At 43.3% G+C, this 23,262-nt stretch overlaps 1 protein-coding gene across 1 annotated transcript in view; it reads right to left on the bottom strand.

Moving 5' to 3' along the window:
• Nucleotides 1-23,262, bottom strand: part of FAM120A (family with sequence similarity 120A) — a 90,360-nt gene that overhangs the window by 45,928 nt on the left and 21,170 nt on the right. Inside the window, exons 2-7 of the mRNA XM_040359301.1 lie at nt 16,404-16,650; nt 9,111-9,193; nt 6,016-6,144; nt 3,846-3,942; nt 600-688; nt 2-279 (exon numbers count right to left, since the gene is read on the bottom strand). Coding sequence (XP_040215235.1) covers nt 2-279; nt 600-688; nt 3,846-3,942; nt 6,016-6,144; nt 9,111-9,193; nt 16,404-16,650 — 923 coding nt within the window. The remainder of the gene's footprint in view (nt 1; nt 280-599; nt 689-3,845; nt 3,943-6,015; nt 6,145-9,110; nt 9,194-16,403; nt 16,651-23,262) is intronic.

Here is a 23,262-nt window from a genome sequence, read left to right as displayed (position 1 = left end):
CTTGCTGGCTCCTGCATTGCCATCGTCGTTGTCAGAAGATGAGGAAGCAGAAGATGTTGGGAAGTAGGTGGAATCCACATGGTTGGGGCTCCCGCTCTGTGCTGGGTTGATGGGAGAAGAACGCTCGTACAGTGGGGTGTGTTTGCCTTCATGAGGAATGTTACTGTAGTTATTCTGTTCAGAAACGCTCTTATTTGTAGGACTGGCAGTGGATTCTGAGAGGTTGTATGGAAATGGACCTTTGCCAATAGCACCACTATGGCCGGACAAGTGAGGAGCCTGTAGGTGTACAGAGAAGATGCTTACATAAAAATAAAAATATCAAACTGTCAGTGGGTTTCTAAACAGTCAAAAAAAAAACTGGGACAAGATTAGGTACCAAACAGCACGGTAGCAAAAACACAGTCAAAAAGGTGTTTATTGGCGTGAAAACAGGATCAATCCATTGGTACAGCAGAAACACCTTAAAAATGCTGAAAATGAATTCTGTCTGCAGCAGTTCTAAAATATTCACAATAGCAGTGCAGTATTGTGGGCATTTAATAAACTAGTGTTCACATAAATGACCCAGCAATAGGGATAAAAGACATAATACTTACCATAGGCTTTGATTGTACAGAAGGCAGAGGAGGCATCTGACATGGGTTGCCCTGCATCATACCGTAAGCTCTGTTTTGATTTGGTCTGCCTGCTCATAAGAAGAAACACTCCATTAATTCATAAAAATGTAAATCAAGCACAACAGATACCAAATATTAGTGGCATATGGTAGTGCAATGCAAGAGAAAATGGAATGCACATAAAAGTGGAAAGAATGATCATAGATTATAAAACGCATTTCTCAATCAATGGGTTAGACAATGTACATATTCTAGGGGGAATTTTTTTTTTTTTTATAAATCCATGTAAAAAGTATTGCTGGAGAGGATTAAAAGCAATAGAGGGTCTGAAATACCTTTTCAGTGTGCAGGTCCAGGCACCTTGTCATGCGATCTCTGCTGAAGGGGAAAGTCCACATTAAGACTGATCCCACCATTACCATCAGCAGAGATCACGTAACCTACTACTTTGGCCTTTAGATGTACAGTCAGCACAGAAAGGAGCCTTACAGCGGAGGTTCACCCTAAAAACATGTATATAACATTACATTCTGCATACTTCCAACATTTACAGTATGCCGTTTGTTTTTTTTGTTTTTTTTTATGTACATACCGTATTATTGCAATTTTCCACCCGACTTCCCGCGGGAGTGAGTACACGGAGTAGGCGTTCCTATGCAGAGGCGCAGTGTCATGTGGGACTTCGCCCAGATGATTGACGTCTTGAGAAAAACTTCCCCTCGGCAGATAAGGCGCGCCACGGGTTTCCGAAAGTAGCCGAACTGCGAGTCGGCTCTATACAGCGCCTGCGCACCGACTAGGAGCCGTGTAGAGCTGACTGCGCAGGCGCCGTATAGAGCCAACTCACAGTTCGGCTACTTTCAGAAACTCGTGACGCGCCTTATCTGCCGAGGGGAAGTTTTTCTCAAGACGTCAATCATCTGGGCGAAGTCCCACATGACACTGCGCCTCTGCATAGGAACGCCTACTCCCGCGGGAGTGAGCACCCGGAAGTCGGGTGGAAAATGGCAATGAAACGGTATGTACAGCAAAAAAAAACCAAAAAAAAACAGCATACTGTAAATGTTGGAAGTATGCAGAATGTAATGTTATATACATGCTTTTAGGGTGAACCTCCGCTTTAAGCAGCATTTTCTCCAGATACATACAACCCTTTATTAATCCATCACAGCAAAGCTTAACACAGCTTTTATGTTAGGTCTGCCTTAAACTGATTAATGGAATTACCTTAATTTGCTCCTAGAAAGACCCCACTAGTTTCTAGATGGCACAAGCTGGCTTTAATATCTGGACACCTTTTGAGTAAAGAGCAAATATGCTGACAGAAGGAAAAGCACAAAGTGATAACTCGATATTCCTGCCCCATTGTCCAATCTGTAGGCTGGGGACATTTTATTACTCAAGCTGGGCTTTCAAGCAGGAGTGCCTAGATCACAAGACTGGCTACCAGATTTACAAGGTAGGTAATAAATCCGACCGGGTGTATGCCCCCATTGGACTTTTTTTCATCGGAACATGTTCTCTTTTACTCCGATGGAATTCCGATGTGATTTTGGCCAGCCGCGTGTACGGGGCATTAGACCGTTTAACCAGAGCAGATCTTTTTTTTTTTTTTTTTGCTGACCTCCTCCTTTTTCGGGATATCTAATGACTTTCTGGCCCACTAATGGCATTTTAAATGGTCTTACATACATATTGCAACATTACCCTTAAAGCTGGTACACATGGGCCAAATATCCCCGGGTTCAACGAAAACCGGCTAACATTCGGCATTCGTGTACAGGCCAGTCCAGCAACCAGCTTTTATTGAACGGGCATGCTGGATAATCAGCACTTGCAACCAATATGTGATGTGAGCACTGATCAGTGTGTTGCGGTGGGGGGGGCAGTCCAGAACACAATTTTTCAGCCCGCTGGGTTGAACGGAAAAATAAAACTCCTGTGTGTACCTAGCAGAAGTTAAACTTTGTATCAGCTTCTTTTAGACTAGGTTTAAACTGCTGGGTCTGACTTTGATCGGATTTACAGTGCATCTTGGATGCAACTTTCATAAGGTCTGCAGATTCTATAGGGCCAAAATCACACTAGAAATGCACCAAAGTAGTACAGGAACCCTTTTCTATATCTCGCTGTGCTTAGTGGCTTTGGTGCGAATGTGCACCATTTAAAACAGTGTTTTTTTTTTCCACTTTTATGCAATTCTGTGCGACTCAAGATGCATCAGAAATTGCACCAGTGGTAAGTATTCTTAATCGCTGAAATGCCAGCACTGGTCTCTACTACATTGTGCAGTGCTTTCAGAAAATATCTAAACATGATTACTGGAGGGGATCCTTCACTGTCCAATCACAAGCTTCATCAGCATTGTTTTACTGCAGTGCATTTCTGCAGAGCGCTCCAGGGCCTGGCTGCGATTTCCTCCCTTTTTTGGACAAACTGCATTTACTTGAAGTTCAGCTCTCTGGAAACAACTATAACTTGTATCCATTACTTCATTATGCTTGGTAGGAGGGGGGAGATATACAGCTTGTATTTAAGAAAATAGCAGAATGAATTAAAGTGAGCAACACTGATAAGACATGGAAGGTACAATTGCTGACCTCCACTTCTGAAAATACTGACTGCAATGATTCAATAATCAATACCTAAAACAAGTACACAAATACAGAGATCAGACTTGCTTATCCACTGACTCAAACTAGGGACGCAAGATGAAGTCAGGCACCTAGCATTCTAAATAGGTCAGCTATGGCTGTCCTAGCAAATCCCTCAGTAAGGAATGGTGGTCTAAAATAAACACACAATCTCCTGCACTTGGGAGCTTAGTATATAGGTAGGTGGTGCAGCAAACCCTTTGGCTAAAATGTGGAATGTCAATAGGCTTGCTGTCCTTCTCAGAACAATAGGTATCCTTAAGGAATGGTGTTCTTCTACTGTTCTGAATAGGAACCAAGGTAGTCAGCACAGATCCTGCGATTAGTGTTAGATGACTGTTCAATGCTCTTCCATGAAATGCTTGTAATCTCTGTCTCCGTGACAAAGGTTGCCAGCTTTTCAGCATAAAGCACTGAATAATAACTAATTTCTCACATGATCTCTGAACGGTCACAAAGATCTGACAGTTACAAAGAAGTCAATAATCAAACAGACAATCTCCAAGAGGTAAGAAGCGTGAGCCATTTATGAATGCATTTTGAAACAAGTACATTTAGACATTGGACATACCAAGGTATGGAGCTGGTGGGTATGGCAGGGGCTTGTTGGTGGCTCTGTAGTAAGCGACAGCTCTCTTGAAGCGGGAAACTTTGTCATCTGTTCTGGACTGAGGAACAAATCATTTATATTTTTATAAGGTGAACTGTTTTCAATGATTACTATTCTACAGCACCTTTTCATTCTCTTTCCACTTATATGCCAATAACTTGCATGTTTTATGGCCTTAAGGCCCCTTTTACGCTTGTGCGACTTGGGACTGCAAAGTCACATGACAAGTCGTACCCCATGATTTCCAATGAGTCCCTGCACTACTTTGGTCCGACTTTGGTGCAACTTGAGGTCTATAGACCTCAAGATTACAGGCATTGCTTCGCTTCATGTCGAAGCCACGGCAAAGTCGTGCGACTTTCAGGTCGTAAAAGTGTGAAAGGGGCCTAATGCCAACACATAACATTCACGTCCTCAATGCCAACACGTAACATTCACGTCCTCCCCAACATTTCTCATAGTCATGCTTCCTCTCCAACATCAACTAACCACATTAAAGGAGTTGTAAAGGCAGAAGTTTTTTTTATCTTAATGCATTATATGCAATAAGATAAAAAACCTTCTGTGTGTAGCAAAAAACGATGGTATATATACACACTGGAATTTTTATTTATTTTTTCCATACTAGTAATGGCGGCGATCAGCTTTGCAGGGAAAGAAAATCTATCACATTCCCACTGTCAGGACAGAGCTCTGCATGGTTTACAAATGCAGAGCTCCATCCAGCTTCTCTCGACGATCAGCAGGTGCAAGCGGACATCCACATATACAATAAAATTTCTATTTATTTATTTTTTTAAATACTAGTAATGGCGGTGATAGTATGGTGGGCAGTCTGACACTTTGTGGGAACCAGTGGCACCAATACAGTGATCAATGCTAAAAATATGTACCGTCACTGTACCAATAACACTGGCTGGGAAGGGGTTAAAATCTAGGGCGATTAAAAGGGTTAAAAAGTGTGCCTAACAATGCTTGATACATTCACTGTGCGATTCCTTTACCAAGGTATGTGCCAGCTTTTCTCCCCTACTTTGCAGGGAAACAAAAACCAGCACATCTCCGCTGACAGGACGGAGCTCTGTATTGTTTACATTCACAGAGCTCTGTCCTGTCATCCTCTTCACCGATCAGTGGATGCCGGAGCTCAATCATTGGCCAGAACCCGCTGATTGGCTTGTGCCATGTCTAATCACAGCATAGCCGATGCCCTACCCAAAAGTGCTGAATCACATATCGAATACGTGATGCAGCACAGGAGAGCCGCTTTGCTGCCGTAGTCTTGAGTGAGGCGGTTGACAAGTGGATATAGAGAGAAAAGGCGAAAAAGGCTCCATGTTGCCAGTACTGACTGAAAACTTCTCTTTTGCTATTTTTCAGATTTTTTGTAATTATTACTATTCATATTTATCTTTTTGGTTTACTTTGCTGAATTATGGAATATAAATAGAATTTGAGTGTCCTTATAAATGGAATAATCTATAGATTCCCAGGGTGTCTGATCACTGCAGAGAAGCAATAGCAGCAGTCTTCTCTGCAGCCCCTGCAAGCAGATTATATATTGGCACTGGGAAGAATAAAAAAAAAGAAAAGTTGCCCAATTATCACTCCCCATCCAAGACTTCCAGGAAGCAAGTGCTTGTGGGCTTCACAAAGCCCACAAGCTAAATGACAACGGTGTAGACATAGTTTTATAAACTATCTTTTTTGAATAACTATGCGGAGCGGTGGCGGATTGTAAAATAGTAAGTGACCGGATTTATATTATAAAAACGCATGATGAAAGGACATACATTTAAAAAATGCTAATTGTGGTTGGAACCCCGCTTTAAGTGAATGCACAATTGTGCTGTAACAAGTATTTCACATTTACATGCAGCCAGTGGGTGGAACTCTATGCAAGCGGTGCTTGCATGCTCTGTAAAGTATCTGGTATTCTAGGAATAAACAGCAGACACACAGGTACACACCACATCCATCTCTCCTACCACAGACAGTGCTTTGTTTCAAAGAAACTGCCTATTAAAATAATAAAAAATAAGACGCATGTAATACATACATACATACATTTGGGGAAGACTGGACAAATATAAAAAACTGGACTGACTGTCCATTGTCCTATTTCAATTACCTGTGAATGCTGAAAAACATCTGAAGAAATTGCATCCAAATCCTCTGTATTTTTAATGTTGCGCACATAGTCTGCGACCGCTTTGATCACGACATCACATGGAGGTAAAACAAGCTGGTGAGCGCGAACCTAAAAAAAAAGGTGAGAGAGGAGTCGGTCAATAAATAATGAACCTTAATATCAAATAGCAATAAATGACACGGCTGAATTGCTTTGACAGTAGTCACCCACAAATTGCAGGGTCATGGAGAGTCTAGGCACAATAAATGATAATGGAAACTTTATTTCGCTTACTGCTGCAATTGCACTTTTGATACCCACTGTTTCTATAGAGTTAGATGCTCTATGTTGCTTTGAAAACACACATCAAAGAGCTGACTGGTAACCCTATAATATCTGACACACAGATTGCCAATCAACCCAACATGATGCGCTTTTTTTGAATATATAAATAAGGATTTTGCATGGACATAGAAGAGCATTTTTTTTTTAACTAGCATATTTATTATACAATATTCTTGAACAATTGTCCTTTAGATTTACCAAAAACATATAATATGAGGTCATAATTAAACTCTCTATCTGTATGCAATCAGCGAGGCCCTTGCACTTTATAGCTGAAAGGGAAATCTAAAGGAAATTGATAAAAATTGTATAATGTAAGGCCAGCTTTTGGCTCTCTTGCTCTGCATTCATTCAGTGGTGTGCTCTAAAGCATTTGTGCATTGGCATGTGCTTTGACGTGGCACTGCATTTCTTGTTTATTATTTTGTCGAAAACAAACCTTGGCTTAACAGATCGTGTTCTGCCTATAAATATATTACAATGTACTTTAAAAAAAAAAAAAAGACAAATGCAGTTTGGTTTACTAGTTAAAACATAATTTTTAAGCCGGCCATAGACAGTACAAATTTCTTTCCTGCAAAAAATAAATAAATAATTCACACGATTCCATTAACACAAGACGGTCCGAGCAATCGGCAGCCATTCCAGAGAGAAGACGCTTGCGATAATTGCAAGCAAATTCAGCAGGCTGGTTGTACCCAACTTGATCGATCAAATTGGCACATTCAGCCTGCCCATTAATGGTTCGAATCTCGGACAGTTACTGCTAAACCGGCCGAGATTCGAACCGTGTATGGCCTAACCCTAATGTCTTCCAACCTGACAGAGCTATCCTGCACAGAAATCTTGAGTGTTGTGGAGGGTAATGTCTTGTATGTATATATCCGTACAATTGTATCTGACCCCCTGTGGATCTATGGGCTGCTCCCTAAGCATCATGTCTGGTATGCTTAAAGGGTCACTAAAGGAAAAACATTTTTTAGCTGAAATGACTGTTTATAGAGACATAATAGTTAACGGATTCTCTTTAAAAATGATTAAAAATAGATAAAAACCAATCATATAATGTGCCTGCAGTTTAGTTTCCTTTTTGCTGTTGTTTCCTGGTTCTCTGATGTACAGAGACAAAGAGCCAATAGAGGGCAGTGATGCTTTGTAAAACGAAACTGGATTGGTGCCGACACACAGTAATCACACCTCCTTGATTAGTCACCACAGTGAGAAATCTCCCAGTACTGTGGTGATCAGGAAACAGACAACCAGGAAGTGTCCAGAACAGAGAGGAATTACAGCAACATCAAAGGAAAACGAACAACGAGGACATGAAACCAGGACTGCAGTAAGGAAGCTATTTAGCTAAAAAAAAAATCTTTTAGTGACCCTTTAAGGCCGGATTCACACTTGTGCGATGCAAATTCAATCTCTCTTATCTCTGCAGAGAGATGAGAGCTATTCAGCAGAACATCTCCATTTTAGCTGCAAATTTGGAGACCTAGGAGAGGGGAGGGGGAGGGGGGAAGTGTATTGAGTAGAATGAGAGAAATCCTGATGAGAAATGAACACATCTGCGAACCAGATGCGTTCTCATAGAAGATAATGGGCCTGAATTCGCACCTGAGCCACACCGCAATGCCTAGAAAACGCACAAGTTTTTTCGGCAGTGCGAATGCATCGCACATATGTGAACCAGCCTCATTGAAATGAATGTATTTAGAAATGTTCTGCGAATTGGATGCGGTTTAAGCCGCACTCAATTCGCATAGGTGTGAACCCGGCCTAAAACTTTTTTTTACTCCTTGGCAAATTTTGCCTGGGCTTTCCTCAACCCTCCCAAATTGCCAAGACTAGGGACTGGCATGATAACACGTGCCTAAACAATCTGTACACACGGACCAGGGCCAATTTAGACAAGGAACAATTAACCTACCAGTATGTCAGCAAATGCAGTCCAGTGCGGTTTCTTTTCTGCATCAAAAATGCATGGACAGTAGATAATATAGGTTCTAAATGACCTGGTTCACAACAGTGTGGTCAGTTTCAGTGCAGGAAAAAAAAAAGTAGAACATGCTGCATTTTTTTCAGCATAGAACTGTACTGTAATTGGGCAAAACGCATGAAAAACAGACTGGAACACATCTAAATGCATCAACATGCATGCAGCAATGTATCCAGACTGAATTTTTGTGGTGTGAACCGTCCCTATACAGTTGGTATACCAAATAGAGCTGCACGATTCTGGGAAAAATGAGAATCGCGATTCTTTTGCATAAAATGAAGATCACAATTCTCAAAAATGTATTTAAAGTTATTTTCAACACAAAACGGAGCTTATGTGCTTAAATACACAAGCATGTAAGGTTTGCTGCTGCTTTTAAAATTTAACATGTAAACAGTCCATCAGATTTACATATACTGTATTTAAGCCCCCTAAGTTCCGTTTTGTGTTGACTGTGCAATCTAAAACTCCGTTGGGTGTAACAAGATGTCCGCTTGCCCCCTTCTCACTAATATTACTGTGCAGGAGTGTGGGGTGGAGCAAGATGGTGGCGACGAAACGTCACTTCCTGACGAGACAGCCGCCGCCGGGTGTACCAAGATGGCCGCAGCTCCGGAGCTAGGCTGAAGCCGGGGACTTCCCTATGGCCGCACCCGAAAATCGTGGGTCAATCGAGATCGCAATCTTTTCGCGATTAATTGTGCAGCTCAAATACCAAAGGAAGCATAGATTAAATCACAGATTATTCACATACTTTTAATGAGGCTAATGGATGATCTGGTCCCAGTAAACTCCAATGGAAAGCAGCCAAATCTTCATCAGGAAGAATGTGGTTACCTAAATGACATACATGCATTTTAGAGAAGACTTAAAAACAGTGAATACTTTTAACATTTGTAAATTGTACACAATGACAGGAGGTTAAAAAGGCACTCAAACGCCAAATACCATTTTTGCATTTACTTTTTACTGTATGACAACTCTTGCATTTACTTTAGGGCTTGTTTACACCATACATGCATGAAAACCGATGGGAAAAGCGTGCAGAGACATCTTTTCATGCACGTCAGTTATGTGTCCTAGAAAATCAACCCATGTTGATTTCATGTCTGCATGCGATACCAGTGTTGTGGTGTGAACAGGGCACATAGAAAACAATCAGTTTTTTGTGCCCTTGTAGAATGCATGCAGAAAAACCATGGTGTGAACGAGGCTTTAAAGCGGATGTGCCACGGGAAAATAATATTAAAAGCCAGCAGCTACAAATACTGCAGCTGCTGACTTTTAATATTAGGACACTTACCTGTCCTGGAGTCCAGCGCCGATCGCAGCAGAGGACGAGCGATCGCTCGTCTCTCTGCTGCTCCCCCCGCCATCCACGCTGAGGGAACCAGGAAGTGAAGCGCTGCGGCTTCACTGCCCGATTCCCTACGGCGCATGCGCGAGTCGCGCCCGCCGATTGGCTCCAGCTGTGTGCTGGGAGCCGAGTGTTCCCAGCACACAACGGGGGGGGCGACGGGATGCCCGTCTTTTGCCCGTGAATGCCGGGCCGGAAGTGGGTGCAAATACCTGTCTTTATGTGACACCGGAGATGGGGAGGGTTCCGATCAGCGGGACTCCACTTTAGGGTGGAGAACCGCTTTAACCTTTGTGTCAAAGCCAGAACAAAGCAACATAGGTGTTTGATTGCACTCATTCAATATAACCCTGTACACACGATGAGAATATCGGACAGTCTTTTTTTTACATGCTTATCTCATATCGAAAATTAAGAGGTTGCTCAACTTACGAAAAATCTCCTGCTACATAAAACTTCAGAAGTGATGTAGTGTATTGTAAATAATGTATTCTTTCGTTTCCGAGCATGCACAGTCTTGTTCTTCTGATTTTTTCCAGATGAAAACTGTACCGATCAGATTTGGCTGTACTTCTGTGGTTTACAGGAGAGCAGTTCGTTGTGCACTCACCAGCTCTCTGCTCACGGCTCTCTGCTCACGGAGCACTGAGAACCGTGTTTGATTGCGCAGTTCTCAGTCTTTAATCCGGTGGGGGACCGAAGCTGCATCCACCTAAAATCATGACCATTTCTCTGAAATCATCCAAAAAGGGACAAACACGAAAATATTTCTCGTACGATACCAGATCCCTTTGGGTAATTTCAGACGAACTGCCCTGATCAGCTCTTGAAAGCCGTATACTAACAATCAGGTTATCGTACGATCACGCCGAAAGCGTCATTTTTCATCCGATTTTCTGATCGAGTGTACTAGGCTTATTGTCCAAGTAGAGAATGTACAGGTTTCTATGCCTTCTCACCAAAAACAACATTACATTACCTCTGCCACAATTAATCAGTATCATGTGTCACTACAATGAACTACGCTATTGCTATTAAATGCCTCACTGCTTCTTGTGGTAGGTCCACAGATGTCCAGTAATAGGGGCACTTTAACCACTCAAGCAATAGAGTGTAATCCGCCTGCCCTGGTGGACTGATAGCTGTGTGTGGACTGGTAAAGCATCATCATTACCATGGAAGGATGAACCTTTGTCACAGATATATTACGCAGGCACTTAAATCGTACCTGTCACTTTACAAGTAGTTCAAGCCGACATTAACAGTTAAATGGATAATCCACTTAAAGCGGATGTGCCACTAAAAAACTATATTAAAAGCAAGCAGCTACAAATACTGCAGCTGCTGACTTTTAATATAAGGACACTTACCTGTCCTGGAGTCCAGCGGTGATCGCAGCAGATGACGAGCCGATCGCTCGTCACCCTGCTGCTCCCCCCTCCATCCACGGTGAGGGAACCAGGAAGTGAAGCGCTCCGGCTTCACTGCCCGGTTCCCTACGGCGCATGCGCGAGTCGCGCTGCGCCCGCCGATTGGCTCCCGCTGTGTGCTGGGAGCCGAGTGTTCCCAGCATACAACGGGGGACGGACGGAAGGTAAGGAAAAAACCCGTCCTTTGCCCGTATCGTAGGGCCGGAAGTGGGTGCAGATACCTGTCTGTAGACAGGTATCTGCACCCCCCTCCCCCCTGAAAGGTGTCAAATGTGACACCGGAGGGGGGGAGGGTGCCGATCAGCGGGACTCCACTTTAGAGTGAAGATCCGCTTTAAAGTGAACCTGTAGCAGGTATAAAAGAAAGCAAGCTAAAATGATTAAAAGCGAGCAGCCAGGGTGCAGCTCAGACAAGGTTTTTGAGCACCCCAGAAGATCTCAGATATGCAATGTACAATATGTAGTAAATCTTTGTGAACTTTCTGCTTTAAGAGAGAAGTTCAGATTTTGCAACAGGTTACACCCATATTTTGAGTGGAAGATGCAACATGTTCCATCAGCCATTTCGCCTGATCCCCCCCCCCTCGGTGTGACATTTAGCAGGGGATCTTCTTTCCACCCCCGCTGTCATAATTCAAAGCAGCACAGATGTGCAGGGCTCTATCCCCACAGTTGTAACATTCATACACAGTTTCCTGTGAATCAATCACCTACAACTACTGTCAGCTGACGGCTTGTAGTTCTGAATGAACTGATGAGCGCTCTTGTAGTTCATACACAAGATCTGCAGCTTTCAAACGGACAGCCCATAAGCAGGTAAAGGCTGAAAGCTGCCGGGTTTGTATGCAGAAGCCAGACATTGCACCCCTGATCCACTGATCACAGGTGCAATGCTTTCCAGACTCCTAAAAAAATAATTTTTTTCTTCCTGTAAAAATGTGCATTTTTTTCTCTAAAAAGTGAACTTAGAACATCCATACATGATTCAAATCTCGGCCCCTTTAGCAGGAACCGGTTGAGATTCGAATGGTTAATGGGAAGACTTAATGTACCAAGTTGATCGATCAACTTGGGTACAACAAGCCTGCCGGATTCACTTGCGATTATCGATAATGCCGTGCATGGCTAGCCTTTAAAGCCAGAGCTTTGGCACGCTCCTTTATCCCCGGATGAGAGTCCCTATCTGTTAGGGGTGCAACGGATCAAAAAACTCACGGATCAGATCGATCCTCGGATCAGGAGTCATGGATCGGATCATTTTCGGATCAGTAAAAAAAAATAAAAATAAAAAAAAAACATTTTTCCCACTGTAATAATAGCCAACATTGCCCCCACACTAGTAAACAGTACCACTAATAGCCATTTTTCCCACTGTAATAATAGCCAACATGAATCAACTCACTGTAGTACTCAGTCTCACTGTACTCGGTTCGGTTGCATGCAGACAGCACGCTCTTGCAGAATAGAAGATCTAGAGCAGAGGAAGGTGTGATGACGTCAGCGCGCACCACCGCCGGGTGTACCAAGATGGCCGACCGCTCCACAGCTAGGCCGAAGCCGCGGCCTTTCCTAAGACCCTAAGGCGGTGCGATCCGCGGATCGCATTCTGTGCCGATCCGAACAGGTCGACCCGTTCGGATCGCGCGGTCCGTTGCACCCCTACTATCTGTTATAGAGGCTCAGAACGCAAAACTGAGAAACTGTGGGGCTGGAGTGGCCATTGTATGCTGAGAATCTCAGGATTCCTGGAACTCTCAGAAATGGAAACAAATGATGAAAAAAAAATGGGGCCACGATTTCCGAATTTTGTGCCCAAAAAGGGATCCATCTCATCAGCGATGTTGAGATCTCCTCTGCCACGCTATTGAATTCTGACCGCGGGGGCGCAGGCGCAGGGCGCCACCACTGGTTGCATGCAGAAACAATTCCAGACGGCTGCACTTCCAAAAATCCTTTTATTGAAGCTTCACATGACAAGTGGTTGACAGATGAAGCAGGGGACAAAGAGGTAGATGCGTTTCACGCAAATGTTAGCGCTTAGTCATTACCAAGGGGTGGGGGTGCAGGGCCCCACTACTAGCTGCATGCGCTGTTCGAAATGCTGGTTTATCAATATGGCCGCTCGGAACTAGACAACTTTTGGTACGTGCGTTTGTGGCTTTAGTCTCATCTACAGCAGAACAATGGGGTTCTGGGGTGGTAAGGAACAGTTCTAAGAATATGTATATTTATTGCCCTGCATTGAGGGCAAGTTTTTTTTTTACCACCACTGAAAAACAAAACAAAAAGATAAAAAAAAAAAAAAAATTCTATACAGTACATTACACAGGCTAAAGCCAAGGAATTCTACGAAATACAGATTGCCTTGTTTCCAGTTTCTAATTTTTTGCCTAATCGGCACACAACTTTGAATAAACGTACATCCACAATGTACTCCGTCCCCTATAGCCGGTTAGAAAACCTTCAGTTATTGCTGCTCCATCAGAGGCAAATTACACGGTGTTGGGAACAAAGAGGCACTTCTGGCTAAGCCAACAGAACGAGCTTGGCCGCCTCCATCGGAGATTAGCACCTGATGCCCCACTGAAGGATTCTGTAACCTTGACAACAGAACAGGCCTCTCAATGCGGCGCTGTTATGATCAGTTCACAGACTCGCTCGCTTTCTCTCCAATTACTCAAAACACGATGCTAAGTGCCACATTTTTCAACCAGCGTTTTTAGATCGTGGTCATTACCCCAGAAACTGGGTTTCCATACAAGTCAAAAACTATTCTATTTAAATAAAAGAACATTCACCACCCTGGATTCTTTTAAGATACCGCTCCTTGGTGACGCATCATTCACAGCGATCACACCGTCTCCCTTCCTACCATGGAAAGCTTTACATTATAACCAACAATAACTCAGTATTAAGTAGCACTGCTTTCTATGGCTGGTGTTTTCAGTCAGTTCATCAGTCAAAGTCATAAAAGTAATCCATATAGCAGAATGCAATAAAGCCAAGTAATCTCGGTAGGATGTTTCTCATTCCCATGTTTGTCTATGCATGCTAGTAATTTCTATGCATTCTAGGCATTTGTGCATCCATTCAGCTAGAATTCTGGGCTTCTATCAAAACATGGATTACAATACAAGCACATTAAAGCTATAGTAACAATAAAAAAAAATTAAAAAAGCATCTGCAGTATACTTATCCTCATACTTGACTCCTTTGCCGAAATAAATTTGCTTTAAAAACAGGTTGGCTTTCATAAACCTGCATTTACATAATCATGTTACACAGTACAATAAATATACGTCAGTTTAATAGCAGATATTCATTTTACTACTATTTATGTTGCCTTGGAGAACTAAATTGAACACCACTGTAAATTACTGCTTTTGGACAATAAAATAAAGCATGTATGAATAAATCGAATGGAACCAAAGTGTTTTTTTTTCTGCTTGTAGCAAACAGATTTCCCTTTTCCCAGCACAAGTAAGGCCCATACACAGGATACGAAAATCGGATGGAAAGATTCGTATGATGAGCGGTCTGCAGATTTTTGGTTCGTTAGTACGGTGCTTTCGACAGCCGATTTCGCTTTTTCATCAGACAAAAGCTGGATGTGCAGAATATAAAATTTTTATCAGGTGTGAACTTAACATCTGATTAGTGTTTCAACAGTGCGGTTTTCATCCGAAAATAATCGTAAGAGCAAGACTACGCATGCTCAGAAACTAAAGAATGCATACAAAACTATTCAACACGTTTCGTCACTTCTGACGTTGTATTCTGTTGTAGGAAAATTTTCATATTGTGAGTAACCTTCACTTTTGACATGAGACTAGCATGCCACAAAAAAACGGACAGTCCGGAAATCCAAGCGTGTGTACGAGGCTTTTAACTGAAAAGGAAGAATCTGAATTCAACAATATGTTTTCCTTATCCACATTTGTGGAAGTTCACCTTTTAACAAAAAATAAATTACATTTTTATTTGCAGGTAAAAAACATTTGCATTTATTATTTTATTTCTGGAGCCTCTAAAGCATTGCACCAGCGATCAGCAGATTGACGGTGCCATGCAGATCTCCTGCAGATCTGATCAGTGTATCTGTACATTCCCTACAGGCAAGAAAATACAACCCAACAAGAAAAAGAGAATGAACTACCACAGCGCTGTGGTAGTTCATTGAAAACTACAAGCCGACAGCCACAAAAGACTGCCTTGTAGCTTTCTATTCACAGAGCACTGTGAATGAGTGACGCAGCCAAGCGGGCAGCCACTACCTCGGCCCTGTTATCTGCTGAAATGCCCTCAAGCCACTCACACATAGTTGCTGTAAAGACACTGCCACCCCCTCATATTCCCACCAACTGAACTCTTCGATGCTCACCCCTAGTTTCCACACCAGCTGTGACCCACTCAGGGATGGTAATCTCTGCTTCCTTTAGGAAGACACTGCCAAAAGGCACCATCTTCCCTCCTGACATCTTGGCGCCCAAAGCCAGAGGTCACCCCACTCAGTGCCTTCAACTTCCGTAACTGCCTCAAGGAGGGGTTAAGGCAGTGCCAAGGTATTGGGGTAGTTTGTTAGTTGGAAGAGCATGTTGGAAAAGGAGCTGGAATGCCGGGCAGTGTGGAGACTGCTATGTGCCCTCCTCAATATTTTGCTATAGGAAACATTCCCCCTTTTTTATTGCATCCGCATATTCCTTTCACTATGAAACTCTTCCTGCACCCGCCACACCTGCAAGCCTAACCCCACCCCACTTCCACTCATACCACTACACTTGAACCCCTAACCTTACACCCCCATCTGCTTCCACCAAATACCACCCCTCCTACCACCACATCTGCACATTTAACCCAACATCTTCCTGTGACACCAGCACACCTAACCCCACACCTCCACAGTGAACCTCTCCTCTTCTCTACTGTCCTTACCTCACCTATATACCCAACCTTCCCCGCTGTCACCAGAACATCTTCATGCTGAAAATCCAAACTTCCCTGAGGTCACCACCATAGCTGTACATGTACCCTTCAGCAAAGTCCCCACCAATGTACATTCCCTTCCCTACCTCACCATCATAACCTCTTCCTTGCCTGCTCAGGAAGAAGCACAAAACTGCTAGTTTCTTCAACATAAGGGCCAACATACATGAGCATTTGTGTTCTGCTTCTGACATGAAGCATTTCTGACAGGTGTGGAAGGCAATGTAGATTCTATGGGACAACATAGAATAAAACAAATGTCAAACATCATGATTACCTAGAAGAGCAGCAAAAATGGGGAAGCGGTTGGGATTGAGATCCAGTTGTTTAGCCACCTCGTGCATTAGGTACTGGCTGGTTGTGATGCTTTTTCCATTGCGGCTCAGTTTGAGTGCGTGAGCACTGAAGTAATACGGGATATTGCACAGCGCATAGTCCGAGTCATAGGCGACCAGACCATGGAATCCATTTTCACGGCAAAAACTGATGACTTCTTGATGATGATCTTCAATGCTCTGTGCAACCTGAAAATAAAAAAAATAGAACATGCTTTTCAGTAACACAATAATCCGCATTATGGTGAATCAAGCACCAGATGTATAGTTTTTCGTGTGTGTGCATTCTAAGCAAGATGACGAGTAATAAAATCTCTTAAACAAGTCAATGTTTCATTTCCCCCAATAGGCCAATATGCAATCTTCCTCATTGGCTGAGCCAGTGGCACCATTGGCGCTTGCTGCTGTCAAAGTTAGTGAGTCAATGAGGAGAGAAATGGGGGTGGGGCTGGGCCATGGTTCTGTGTCTAAATGGACAAAGGGAGCTGTGGGTTGGGGCACTCAACAGGAGGGAGGGGCCAGGAGCGCCGAAGAGGGACCCGAGAAGAGAAGGATCTGGGCTTCTTTGTGCAAACCCACTACACCGAGCAGGTAAGTATAACATGTTTGTTATTTTTAATGAAAACGAACACAAAAAAAAACTTCTGTGTTCTGTAAAGCTACTGCACAGAGCAGGTAAGTATGTTATTCTAAAAATATAAAAATTGTAGCTTTACAATCAATCGCTTTCAAGTGGATGTCCACACAAAAAGCCATCTTCCGCTTTTCGGAACCTTCCCCCCCTCCGGTGTCACATTTGGCACTGTTCAGGGGGGGTGCAGATACCTGTGTAATATAGGTATTTGCACCCACTTCCGGGAATAGACTCCCATGGGAGTCACGCCCGATCCCATCGCCCGCTGTCTTCAGGGAAACACACTGGTCCCAGGAGACCACAAGCACGACTCGCGCATGTGCAGTAGGGAACCGGGCTGTGAAAACGCAACATTTCACTTCCCGATTCCCTCACCAAGGATGGCGGCGGGGGCAGCCGAGACGAGCGATTGCTCGGCTTCGGCTGCCAACATCACGGGCACCCTGGGCAGTATTTGTAGCTGCTGGCTTTTAATTTTTTTTGGTAGACCTCCGCTTTAAGATGCTTTCTCGCTGGAAGAGGGGAGATTGAGGAAAATCTTCCTCCTGTATGTAGCAGGCAGAAGACATCCTTATCCCAGATTGCACCTCTCATCCTAGGGATAGTTGCTTGCCTGAATACATTTTAATGAAAAGTTTCATTGGCTAACAAAAAAAAACGTAACAGATGTTAAGCCCTTTACTACTATAAACCCCCCAAAAAATTTGGGTTTAAAATACACTTTAACACAAGCAACAATGTACCGGTACTTTAAATGAATAAATTGTCTTGTATTACGTCCAGAGAAGCCCAAACCAACATGATGTACACAGCTGGCCTAGGTTTGTGGTCAGCAGGTCTTGCTGTGAAGTCACACACAAGACAGCCAGCAGAATAACCTGTGGTCAGCATTTATTAAATATGCCTGCTCATACTTGGAGTACTTCCCAGTACTAACTTTATCCAGATTGTGAAACAGTCTATTTTACAGCATTCCAATAAAGCAGAGTGGTATTTGGATCCCAACTTAGGGCGGCCATACATTGATCAAAATATGGTCAATTCAGCAGGCACTAGCCAAGTTTCGATCCTTGTGTACAACCATCCTGCCAGGATTTTCCCAAACGATCAGTTCCGCTGGCTATAGCCGGAAGCATTGATCATTATATTCTGGCGGTGGAGATTTTCCCCGCTGTCAGAACACAATACCATAGCAGACCCACTGATGGAATCCTTGAAATTGAAAGCTCAACAGTGGACTGATGTTGTTCTAAGTGATATATGCAAGGCGCATTAGATGTTGGCGGCACCCATATTGAATCCTCTCATGTGAGCAGGTTGCGCTCATTCGAAAACGTAACAGGGAACCCCCAGACGGGGAGACATCCTGTGTGTAAAGGACTCCAGACCCACAGATGGAATCTTGAAATTGAAAGCTCAGTGGACTGATGCAACCTGCTCACATGAGGCCAGGATTCAATATGTATGACAGGGCTCGACAAATCCCGGGCGCCAGGTCGCCATGGCGACTAGAAATAGGGTCCTGGCGACTTGAATTGGAAGGGGGCAAAAAAAAATAAAAAAAATTTTTTTTTTTTTTTGGAGCTGGGGCCATCTGGTGGTGAGCCGTTGGTATTACAAGTTAAACATTACAAGTTAACCACTTCCATACTGGGCACTTAAACCCCTTCCTGACCAGAGGACTTTTTGCGATTCGGCACTGCGTCGCTTTAACTGACAATTGCGCGGTCGTGCGACGTGGCTCCCAAACAAAATTAACGTCCTTTTTTCCCCACAAATAGAGCTTTCTTTTGGTGGTATTTGATCACCTCTGCGGTTTTTATTTTTTGCGCTATAAACAAAAATAGAGCGACAATTTTGAAAAAAAATAAAATATTTTTACTTTGTTGCTATAATAAATAGCTCAATTTTTTTTTTTACGTTTTTTTTTAATCCTCAGTCTAGGCCGATACGTATTCTACATATTTTTAGTAAAAAAAAAAAAAATCGCAATAAGCGACTGGTTTGCGCAAAAGTTATAGCGCCTACAAAATAAGGGACAGAATTATTATTATTATTTTTTTTTTTTTTTTTACTAGAAATGGCGGCGATCTGCGATTTTTATTGGGACTGCGACGTTATGGCGGACACGTCGGACACTTTTGACACATTTTTGGCGCCATTCACATTTATACTGCAATCAGTGCTATAAATATGCACTAATTACTGTATAATTTTTTTTTTTACTAGAAATGGCGGCGATCTGCGATTTTTATTGGGACTGCAACGTTATGGCGGACACATCGGACACTTTTGACACATTTTTGGCGCCATTCACATTTATACTGCAATCAGTGCTATAAATATGCACTAATTACTGTATAAATGCTTTTTTTTTACTAGAAATGGCGGCGATCTGCGATTTTTATTGGGACTGCGACGTTATGGCGGACACATCGGACACTTTTGACACATTTTTGGCGCCATTCACATTTATACTGCAATCAGTGCTATAAATATGCACTAATTACTGTATAAATGTGACTGGCAGGGAAGGGGTTAACACTAGGGGGTGAGGAAGGGGTTAAATGTGTACCCTAATTAGTGTTCTAACTGTGTGGGGGGAGGGGGGTGACTGGGGGGGGTGACCGATCTATGTCTCTATGTACAAGAGACACAGATCCGTCTCCTCTCTCCCCTGACAGCACCGCTGTCTGCGAGAGCCGGGAATGAGAGATGATCTCATATGTAAACATATGAGATCATCTCTCATTGGCCGCACAGATCGCCTAGGAAACGGCCGCTCCGATTGGCCGTTCACGGCGATCTGTGACTGGCTGTGTCCAAGGGACACGGCCAGTACAGAAGTTCCCCGCCGCGCGCTCGGGAGCGCGCGCGGGGAACGTGTAAAGGAGAGGCCGTAAAAACACGGCCTGTTAGAGATTGGGAGCCGCGCTGAGGCCGTGCAAAGTCGTACGGCCGTCAGCAAGTGGTTAAACAGCAATTCTAATGTTGTTTTTCACTATTTTCACTGCCATCTTCTTCCCTCTAATTAGAACCCCCAAACATTATATATATTTTTTATCCTAACACCCTAGAGAATAAAATGGCGATCGTTGCAATACTTTGTCACGCCGTATTTGCGCAGCGGTCTTACAAGCGCACTTTTTTTGTGAAAAAATTACACTTTTTTTCATTAAAAAAATAAGACACCAGTAAAGTTATCCCCATTTTTTTTTATATTATGAAAGATAATGTTACGCCGAGTAAATTCATACCCAACATGTCACGCTTCAAAATTGCGTCCGCTCGTGGAATGCCGACAAACTTTTACCCTTTAAAATCTTCATAGGCGACGTTTAAAAAAAATCTACAGGTTGCATGTTTTGAGTTACAGAGGAGGTCTAGGGCTAGAATTATTGCTCTCGCTCTACCAATCGCAGCGATACCTCACGTGTGTGGTTTGAACACCGTTCACATATGCGGGCGCTGCTCACATATGTGTTCGCTTCTGCGCGCAAGCTCGTCGGGACGGGGCGCGTTTTCTGGCTCCTAACTTTTTTACCTGGCTCCTAGATTCCAAGCAAATTTGTCAACCCCTGATGTATGACACCAACATCTAGTGCACCTTGCATATATTACCAAGGACAACATCAGTCCACTGTTGAGCTTTCAATTACAAGGATTCCATCTGTGGGCCTCAGTGGGTCTGGAGCCCTTTCCCACACAGAAGTCTCCCCATCTGGAGGTTCCCCGTTACGTTTTTGAATATTGATGCCCATTTCTTACAAAATGTAACCTACATCTGTCTGATGGGTGTGGAGTGGGGCAGCAACTCCCTATGGCTGCGCATTGTCTTCGTTTTTAATTACATGGGGTGACTGCATGTTTTCGACTAACAACTAAAGATTGATATCTTACCTACCCCTGAAGAAGGAATATCTATGACAGACTCTGAAATGCGTTGGGTAGAGGACATCACACGCATACCACCATTTGCGTAAGTTGTATCATTCTAATGTACACTCCAGGTTATCAGTTTTTAACCATGTACTATTAATAAATGTATATTTTACTCTACTATGAGGTTAGATCTACTCATGTGCAGGTAAAGGCCAAACCAAGGGAAATGTTTTTTTCTACACATGCAGCGGATCCTAAATTGCCATGACACTTTGCAGGAGAGGCCAACAGTCAACTTCAACTTGGTCATCTCGTACATCTGACAGAAGTTTTTTTCCATTCCTCCGAGATCCAGGGCAAATACAAACTTCCCAAATCCTCCCATAGCCATCTTCAGATTTGTCATGACACTTAGAGGAAGTAAACCCCAGCGGGTTTTACTTCCTCTTTTTGCTCAGTGCAAACCCTGCAAACGAAAAGCATAATGAGCATGGAGGCCCGTTTCTTCCCAGCGCATGCGCCGATTACATCATCAGCACACTACAAGTGAAATACCTCCTAAATGGCCCACGTTTTAGGAGAAATTTCCACTAACCATAGGAAAGCCTTATTCTAGGCTTACCTATAGGTAAAAGTCAGCAGGGGGGGGGGGGGGTGTACAACCACTTTAAGCCTGGTACACACAGAAGGAATGTCGGTTAACCAAAAAAAAAAAAAAAATAGCCGACATTCAACCCATGTGCATGTCAGTCTGCCCAACAGAAGCCAGTAGCTTGGTCAGCTTTTGTCGGACGTGCATGCTGGAAAACCAGCAATCGACCAACTCCCGGTCAGCGCTCTCCGCCAATGGCGGAGAGTGCTGAGCTAAGTGTTCTGGCAGGGGGGCCATTTGTTTAGGTGTCTGCAACCACCCTGAGCTACGAACAGGCAGCAGGACTAATATAACTATGTATAACATATCCATACCTGGAAATTAGATCATCTTTAATGTGTTACTAGAAGTCAGAATGAAACAAAAGGCCCTATACAATCAATGGGAGTCATTGTGTCAATGTTGTCATTTTTTTTTTTTTTCAGTTTGTATTTTTTTCAATTTTTCAAGACTAATAACAATTAAATTGGTAACTAAACTGCTTCTGTCCATTGTTAACCATCTGCTGGCACCTCTCTGGGTAGTGTACTTGCTTTAGCTCGTATAGCAAGGTTCTGGGCTGACATCCATTTTATTTAAGGAGTTGGTCAAAATTGGACAAAGGCGACTCCCAGATTGTTTCAATATCTATTAGCGCTGGCACACACCACTGCTTTATCATAATTCTTCCTCATTATCTGTAATGCAACTGGTAGCATCTCTTGTCTTTGACATCTCTTTGAAAACTGGGTGTGGACATCTGATAGAATAATAGCAGCATGCAGTCCCTATCATCTCTTGCCAGGTCATACTGGCAAATCTAGGGACAGGTGTTACCTTCATTCCAAAAGGGCCAGCAATGTAAGCAGCAACCAAATGAGCCAGACGAGGGCCAGCAATGTAAGCAGCATGAGAAATGTGCAATAATGTGCGACAACCTCACTTCACCATGTAAATGGAAAATCAGACTAGTTGCTACGTGTTTTTTATTACCATCTGAGCATTATTCTAATGTCTTATAATTTTGGAAGGGTGACAATTTTAGGAACAACTTGCATTTCCTGTTTGCCTTACAGTATTCTATTATGTAGCTACTTCCGTTAAAGTGAAACTAAACCCTCCTTTACTTTGCAGCCAAGGAAGCTGCCATCTTGGCGTCGGTCTGATCTACAACCGTCATTGTGCTGCACCTGTGATCAATAACACCACCAGCCGTTTGATAGTTTCATTGAGAGCACAAGCAAATGTGACAGTTAGCATTCCCGCAACTGTTTTTTGCAACTATTAAATCAATGGGTTTAGTTCTGCTTTAAATAAAACTGCAGAAGAATAAATCTGAACGCCAGATTTATCCAAGATTCTTCTGGCACATTTCAAATGTTGCTTACACTTAAAGCGGAGTTGCACCCAAAAGTGGAACTTCCGCTTAATCCACACCTCGACCCCTTACATGCCACATTTGGCATGTCATTTTTTTTGAGGGGGGGGAGTGGGGGCTTCAGGAGGAGTGGGACTTCCTGTCCCACTTCCTCCTTCCGCCGAGGGACTACTAAGGCTAATAGTCCAATTGCCTTTTGGCAGCCCCTCCCTGTAGGCGATCGCCTGGGACACGTGAAAAGCCGAAAGCTGTCACGCCCGGTGCCCACACTTAGAA

The sequence above is a fragment of the Rana temporaria genome, chromosome 7, assembly GCF_905171775.1.
Source record: "Rana temporaria chromosome 7, aRanTem1.1, whole genome shotgun sequence".
Lineage (NCBI taxonomy): Eukaryota > Metazoa > Chordata > Amphibia > Anura > Ranidae > Rana > Rana temporaria.
This window is presented reverse-complemented; position numbering and strand designations above follow the sequence as displayed.